Here is an 8,662-nt window from a genome sequence, read left to right as displayed (position 1 = left end):
ATGCACCTATGGATAACATTTAGGGGCATGCCAGTACACTGTTAGAATTTTTTTAAAGATTTTTATTCATTTATTTATTTTTTTTAAATTTATTTATGATAGTCACAGAGAGAGAGAGAGAGAGAGAGAGGCAGAGACACAGGCTGAGGAAGAAGCAGGCTCCATGCACCGGGAGCCTGATGTGGGATTCAATCCCGGGTCTCCAGGATCGCGCCCTGGGCCAAAGGCAGGCGCCAAACCGTTGCGCCACCCAGGGATCCCTTTATTCATTTATTTGAGAGGGAATGAGAGAGAGCACAAGAACAGGGGGAGGGAAAAGCAGACTCTCCGTTGAGCAGGGAACCTGATGTTGCCGCTCCATCCTAGGACACCAGGATCATAACCTGGCACTGTAAAGCTGGAAAATACAGTGATGATCAAAATAGACCAAAACAGAAAAATAACATCTGTCAAGGGACTTATATTCCAGTGGGTGTTAGGGTGACGATAAGCAAAAGAAAAGGTAGAAATATACAGCATGTCAGGTCCTGGTCCATATTGTGAAGACAAATAGAGTAGTAAGTAGGAATGGGAAATTACGGTGAGGTTGCTCAATGATAAAGATGACTATCAATGACAGCCCCACTGACAAGGTGAGTGCTCAGTCTTAGGATCCCCCTGTCCCTCCTTACAAAGCCCAGAGATCCTAACCCAGGAAGGAAGCAGGCACTCACCCACCCCACAGCTGTCCTGACTTGCTTCCATCCTCTCAAAGGTGAACCTCAGGCTCACTTTCAAGGGTTCCCAGTGTAGGAACAGGTTTGGCCTCGGGTTACCTTCCTCAGGTTACTAGCTAGGGCGCAACTGCCCACAAGTTTCAGCTGCTCTAGTTAACTAAGGAAAATGTTCCAAGCTAGGTAATGAGAAAAACAATGAGTAAAACTCTGAGAACATCACCATGGGTCATTTGAGTGAAAGTGTGTGTGTTGTGGCGGGGGAGTTCAGGTTTATGCACTTGTTTGTATAAAGAAGTCCCAGACGGCTACACACAAAGCTAATGAACGTGGTTCCCTGTTACTGAATGGGAGAGCTGGGCGGTTGAGGACTATGTTGGCAGCAGGACTGTTTTTTGTGTTCTTTATACATGCAATTGTGAGTCCCTCGCAACAGGCTGCCTAATGGAAACCATGCAAGCAGTTTTAGCTGCATTATCCCAAACGGCCGGCAGGTGACGACAGCGTGTAGCTCGCTCCCGCCGGTGGGGAAGCGGGTGGAAGGAGGAGACCAGGCCAGGAGCCCCCGCCTGAGGCCCACCCCTCTTCCTGTTCCTCAGCTCAGTGGCGCGCATTTCTGTGTCTCGATTCCTCCTTGGCACCCTTTGTTGACCAAAAGAGAAATAGATTCGTTAAGTGGGCCGACTTTTTAAAGAACTTTTTTGAGGGCGAGGGTGCAGGGGAGGCAGGCAAGCAAAGGACTGTGACCATATTGAAGCCTACCTCAAATCTCCGGGAACGACCAACATCCTGTCCACGCTGTTTCACTCTCCAGGCTTCATCCGGCAGGAGGGGGACAGTGTGAGGAAATCAGCAGCACGTCATTTCATTCATGAATATTGTCACAAACGTCCCAACAGATACAGAGGTCAACAAAATACAGGATCCTCACACCTAAAAACACTTGGAAGGGATCATTTGTAACATCATCCAAAAAACCCCCAAAAATCCTCAACTGCCTTAAATACTTTTTCACAATGATTTTATCTGAATTAGGATTCCATTGGTATTGCTATGTCTTCCAAATCTGTTTTAATTCATAGCGCTTAACCAGATCTCCAAATAGTCAAGTTTGCTATTTGGAAAAGGGTGGAGAAACTATAATCTGGGTGATGGCAATTCTCATTGTTCACGGATTGTCATTCCTTGTAGACCCTTTCTGTGAAAAGCGCTGAGAAGCTGCTTTCTAAAAAACAGAAGTAATATCATACTGATATTTTCTGCTCATATCCCATTCACATGAAAGTTAGCATCTTTAACTTTATAATTGAAACACTTTTCTTTTGAAAAGCTTAGTCTTTTACACAAAAAGCAAACAAACTTGTTTTTGATATCTATAGACAAGATAGGAAAGATATCTTAACACTTTTATTGTTTTGAACTAGAAATCAAAAGGAAAGAGAGAAGAAAAGAAAGTTTGAACTGAAAAATCTGACCTCAGTTCAGATCAAGGTCAGATTTCAGTGGAAACACTTTTCCATCTCTTCTTCATTTTCAGTTGACACATTCACTAATATTTTCTCCTTCCCAAATTAAAGAACAAAGAATCTCTAGAAGTCTTGATGTTGTGAAACAGCTTAAGAAAAAATGCCTCCTCTAATGAGGTATAACTTAGCACACTTCTTCATGGCTAGTACTTCGGTTTCTTGTTTTAAAAGTCTTTCTCTAGAGCCATATTTTCCTATTTTATCTTTCGAAGGCCTTAGTGGTTTTCTATTTACATTTAGGGATCCTCCTCCCACAACCGCCCCATAACCGGTTGCCCTGATCAATTTTTTTTGTGCAGTCTATCTCTTCCTCACTAATCTGAAATCTCACCTCTTTCTTTCCTGAAGTTTCAACAAAAAGTTAGATGCGATCCTTGGCTTTCTATCTAATTCGGTTGGTAAATGTGTCCATCTCTGTGCAGTACCATATAGTATTTTATAAGTCTTTTATCACTAAATCATATTCTACCTTTTATTGGGATTTCCTTGGATTTTTTTTAAATCACTTAGCTCTTCAAATAAATGTTAGAATTAACTTCCAAATTCCAAAACTAACATTAGGATTTTGACTGGAAATACCTTGAACAATTATGCCAATTTTAGGAGAACTGACACCTTCATGCTATTTCATATTTCTTGTCCATGAACATATTCTATCTTTTCATTTAATGTCTTTAGATAAGAGTCTGATAGCATTGGACCTCTTCTTAATCGTATAATGCAGCTATTATGTCGTTCTATATATAGGCTTAATAATTTTTGAAAAAATTTGTTATTATACAAAAATTCAATTAATTTTTGTAAATTGAGAAATAAACAATGGCCTAAAATCAAAATACACTCTTTTCCACATATAGCTTCTCCATGACGATGATGATTTGCCCGTTTTCCATGTCTCAGTTATATTTTAAGGGCATGCAAAATCTTTTTAGTTATGGAAAATAGCTCATAACCCAGAATCCACTGCTTTTCTGGTTCTATTGTGAGGCCATCTATATACTGTGTGACTTGTAAAGTTATGTGGCACCAAGACACCCTAAATAAAATACTGGGAGAAAGAAAAAGTAGTGATTAGATTAAATAGGAAACACGTGAAATATCACAGGAGGAGACAAAGGTAAACAGGACAATTTTTCTCAACTCAGTTATCTAAAAATCATTTCACCAAGTGATCAATTCTTAAGAATTGTTGAAACTTTGTGTATTTATCAATTTTATAGTAACTTACATTAGCACAGTTTAACTTGTATTTGCAAATTTCTGAGATTAAGTCAACGGACTTTCATTGTGTATTTTTTATGACAGCCTTTTAAAGAACATTCAAACTGTCTCTGTTCCTGTTGCCTGCCCATCCTCCTAAAAAGAGAATGTGCAGGAGGGAAGAAGGAAAACAAAAACTTAGAGAACATTGAGAAACAGAGGAATGCAAAGGCCTAAATCCCTCAGGTCAAGACTTTTCACATAGCTCTTAAGCCAGCTAGTGAATCTAATTAAAATTGTTTTAACTTTACATAAAAAAAAAATGAACCATTTTTGGAAAAATCAATAAAATTTAATAGAGTCATCTCAGTGTCCACCAGCAGAGGCATTCTTCCCTTGAATACTTTTAAAACAAAACTTTTAAAAACAAAAACCCCAAAATCCAATGAACTCAACAGAATGAGCCCTGAGTTGCAAGGATGGAAAGTGAGCTTTATTGGAGCTGGTGATTAAGCCCTCATAGCAGAGGGACCATTCAATTTCTGCCTCTCTGTTCTCTAATCAATGTTTTTTGGCAATGGCAGGGGTTACAGGTCTTTGTCACCATTCAGTATATACACATTATCCAGCTGAACGGGACTCCAATAACTTGCCAGACTCCTACATGCCGCTTTAACTGAGTCTCCCAGTAACTAACTGATAAGGTTGCCACTCATGAAGGCTGTGGTACATATGAAGACTAGTGAGTCCCATGGTCATCTTTGCATCACCTTATCTTTTCTATGTAAGGTACTAAAATGGGTAAAAACCACGTCGTAGGTATAAAGAATTCACTGAGTTCATAAATAAGCTTGCTAGCAGTGGCATGAGAATGAAGTATACCAAATCTAGAATAAGTATCTATCTCCATGAAGTCCCATATCTGCCTCATCCATGACAAAATGGATCCAAGAATACTTAGCAGCATCAGTATCCAGGTCAGCTCTGGTGAGCTAAGTCTATATTGAATAGCTTGTGTGAAAACTCTACCAGCACCACCTTGGCCACCCTACTTATAAATTGCTTGGTCAGTAAGAAGGGTGCTGAGAAAAGACATTTAATCACATACACATGGCTGGTGTTGCATGCCTGATGACTGATAGCCTGCCTCCTTGGAAGTACGAACCTTTTAGTTGGTATTAACACGGACCAACATTATTCTTATACCTTGGAACCATTCTGAGTGCGTCCCTATCACTCTTCCCCCAAACTAGTCAACAAACCTCCATTTTGTCCCCTTCAATCTCTGCCTTTACCCACACACATGAATCAGTTTAGATCAATATCTTAGATCATTTCTCTTTCCAGCAAAAGTAAACAATGAGATACAATGCTCCCAATTCTTCGCAGTGGCAGCAATTCTCTCTTCCCTCTTGTCTTTCATGGATACTCCTGAGTAGTACATTGTTATTACTGTTTCTAATACTGCTGTTAGGATTGGTGTCAGCAGTGGTATTAGCTCACATATGTTGAATACTTACTATATGCAAGGCATTGTTCCAGGCATGTTAAGAATATTAATTCATGAGAACCACTACTATATCCCCCTTTTAAACGAGGAAAAAAGCTAGAGAAACTAATGTGTAAATGCAAATTTTAAGTGGCATGGCCTAGTTTCAAAACTAGATAGTCTTTCTCAATCAACAATTTATAGGAAACTCCTCGTGTTTTTAATAATAATAAGTATAACTATATTTCAAAGTAGAAATAAATGGAGTGTGAGCTGCTTGCTCTAACAATTTTTTTTCTTCAGTACAGGGCCTATGTGGTAGGCCTTGTATATATGACTTCCACATGACAATCGAATGCTGTTGTATGCTTCATGGTTTGCAGATCTGATGGTGTGCAAGCAGTAGGAACACAAACAACACGTGCATTTGGTTTCCCAACATCAAGTATATAGTATAGTTTCCATAGTAAATGAGAACAGATCCATTTACAAAGACTAGAAAAAATATTAATAACATGCAAAACAAGTTCTTCAGGAATCCTTTTTTTAAATTAAAATTGAAAAACTTCAGTCTACAGGTAAGTGCAGAATGAAAATATGCCTTCATGCTATGCAGACTCAAAATGGAATGGCATATCCAACATTTGGGGGAAGTTTCAAGAAAAGTGACAGTTCGAAATTAAAGCTAAGAATAAATCATTCAGGTTCATGGATAGTTCGTAAATATAGTTACTACTAATTGGATATTTACCATTTATTATCAAAACTTGAAAATAATATTAGCCCAAATTATATTACAACGCGATTAAGTTTAACATACCAAAGGTATAATGATGTTTATCTGCGTGGTCTCTAGATATAGGGCCATTGATCTTTCCATAGGCTTTGTCAGTGGGTCTCTATTAATTCACTGGGGAATGGGTGCCTTGATTTCAACAACTATTGGAGATTAGTTTAAAAGAAATAATGGGGCACCTGGGTGGCTCAGTGGTTGAACCTCTGCCTTTGGCTCAGGTCCTGATCCTGGGATCCTTGGATCAAGTCCCATATCAGGCTCCTCGCAGGAAGCCTGCTTCTCCCTCTGTCTATGTCTCTCTCTGTGTCTCTAATGAATGAATAATAAAATATTTTAAAAAATAATGATAATTTTAACAAATATAAAAAAATAATGTACGCAGTAGAAAAATAAAATATAATCATTTGACATGGCTGGAAAAAGGATTCCTTACAAACAACTAGTTCTACCAACACAGTGTTCAAAGCATCATTCTGGCTTGTGATTTCCAAGGAAGCCCTGTCAAATAGTCATGAATACTTTCATCAACAAATATCTATTTATTTTGTGATATGCTATTTCACAATGTACACTTTTGTAAACGACATACTATGTTAGTTTAGCTTTGAACCAGTTCTTCTGAAGCTGATTAGCAATGGGTTAAAGGGATAACAGCTCTATCAAAGTGCAAATAACCCCAAGATGAAAATTTGATTTATTTACCTGATTTGTTTATGGTTTAGGCAGTTTAATTTTCTGAGTAAAGGGGAATTGGCTGGGATCTTTTCAACGTTGTAGCTTTCAAAAACTTAGTCTTTAAAGATTTTCTAATAATGGACTATTGCATATGACTCATCCTCTGTCTCAATCTCTGTCCTTTTCCCACAAATTCTCAATTTTTATTCTGATTTCTATAGCCTAAAAGACAAATAACAACAAAAAAGTATTTAGCTTGCAAATTATCATCTGATTATTTGGATTAATGGAGGATGGGGGCTCATGTGACACATGACAGAGGAAGTGACAAAAATTATTTGCATCCTTATTTACAGATACTCAGTTTTCATTAGTGTGGGATGGAGATGAAGGAAAGAACTTTTTTTTTTCTGACTGTACATTTTCTATGTGGAAACATACAACAAAACAGTAGCAGTTCATACTGATATATATATGTATATATATGGAACTAACTATATGCAAGATTGAAGTGGGAATTGAAACATGAGTAGGATTTGAGTCAACAAAAAGTATATATTTGATACCGGATTTAACAAAATATGGTCTTAGGTGTCACCACTGTACTAAATTTAGATTCGTTTTAGATAAATTAGATAATGTATTTAAATTAAATCCACTTAAAATAATTATCTAAACCCAAAACCAGCCATAGTGGAAACTTCCAAATGCTTTGGATCATGACTTTTTAGCTCAGAGATACAGAATATTGAATAGTTATAATAGAGACATATTATTGTTGGGAGACTGGCTTTTATTTATGACAACCAAACTCACACGGAGTTTGTTCTCCCTCACTGGTTTCAGGCAAACAGGACTTAAATTACCAACGAAAGAACGTTAAAATACACCGATTTTTGTTTCGAGAAAGTCTAGGATAGATGCCATCAAGCTTCTTTGCCTTCATTGGACCCCCCCAGGTAGTCCTGTCTCGTCCTGTAGCATTTTCCATCATACGGATGTATGGCAAAGGGAAAGTAGCGCCCTAATTAGAAATAAAGCATTGCTGCTTCTCAGGATGAAAATCACATCCTCCAGATTCCTTTCTCTCCAACGAAAGTTCCACGCGGAAATAATAAACGTCACTCCAGACAAGGGCAGAAAGCTAGAAGATCAGGAAACCGAAAAGCAGGATAGACCACGCGAGAATACTCACTCCCGGGTGCTCGTGTGCGCTGGGCTCCGGGGCGGGAGGCGGCTGCCCGCCTCCCCTCTCCCTCAGCTGCCAGTGACCAGAGCGCGGGGAGGGACGGCGGCAAATTCAAACTGCCCGCGCAATCCCTGCAGGCGGGCGCCACGTCCAGCTTCCAGCTCCAGATAACCGAACTGCGGAGTTCTCGGAATTTCTTTCGAGTTTAGCTTTCTCTTCCATGGAGACTTAAGCCTAAGTTATCAGAACTAGTGGTAGAGCATTTTTCAAGAGTTCCCAACGGACAGTGACAAGCTCTGAGCGTTGCTGGTTTGTACAAAGCCTTGCCAGGGCTTGGTAGTGTTACTTAGGTCATTTAGTTAAGGCGACAGAAGTCTGGTCTTGTTCAATTGTCATACTTGGCAGACTAATTATTGCAACGAGTTACAAGAACGCAGCACGGAAGAAAAACGAACAGCTCTCCTTGAGAATATGGGTGGCTCTCAAAAGAGCCGTTGTTTTTGAATTTGCAGCCAACTTGTTTACTTGGCGCTGGTGTACTTGGTGACGGCCTTGGTGCCCTCGGACACGGCGTGCTTGGCCAGCTCCCCGGGCAGCAGCAGGCGCACGGCCGTCTGGATCTCCCTGGACGTGATGGTCGAGCGCTTGTTGTAATGCGCCAGGCGCGACGCCTCGCCCGCGATGCGCTCGAAGATGTCGTTGACGAACGAGTTCATGATGCCCATGGCCTTGGACGAGATGCCCGTGTCGGGGTGCACCTGCTTCAGCACCTTATATACGTAAATGGAGTAGCTCTCCTTGCGGCTGCGCTTGCGCTTCTTGCCGTCCTTCTTCTGCGCCTTGGTCACCGCCTTCTTGGAGCCCTTCTTCGGGGCCGGCGCGGACTTGGCGGGCTCGGGCATAATTCGCAAAAGCTCAAACGCCTCCTAAGAAAAGACTAGTAAGTGAAAAGAAAAGTCATGGGTCCATTTTATATAGAACCTCTTATGCAAATAAGGTGTCAATGACAGTCCTGGATCTGATTGGTCGCCATTCAGGGCACCGTCAGACATTAGTTCTGACCAACCATACTGC

The 8,662-nt window shown here is 40.2% G+C and overlaps 1 protein-coding gene across 1 annotated transcript; it reads right to left on the bottom strand.

Annotated features, from left to right (window-relative positions):
* Positions 1-6,055: 6,055 nt before the first annotated feature.
* Positions 6,056-8,518, bottom strand: LOC121500113 (histone H2B type 1-J). The gene has a single exon (XM_041771574.1). It carries the CDS (start codon positions 8,488-8,490, stop codon positions 8,110-8,112), a length of 381 nt encoding a protein of 126 aa, XP_041627508.1. The 5' UTR covers positions 8,491-8,518; the 3' UTR covers positions 6,056-8,109.
* Between the last annotated feature and the right edge of the window lie 144 nt (positions 8,519-8,662).

The sequence above is a fragment of the Vulpes lagopus genome, chromosome 10, assembly GCF_018345385.1.
Source record: "Vulpes lagopus strain Blue_001 chromosome 10, ASM1834538v1, whole genome shotgun sequence".
Lineage (NCBI taxonomy): Eukaryota > Metazoa > Chordata > Mammalia > Carnivora > Canidae > Vulpes > Vulpes lagopus.
The sequence above is the reverse complement of the archived record's forward strand: the minus strand, read 5'-3'. Positions and strand labels throughout refer to the sequence as shown.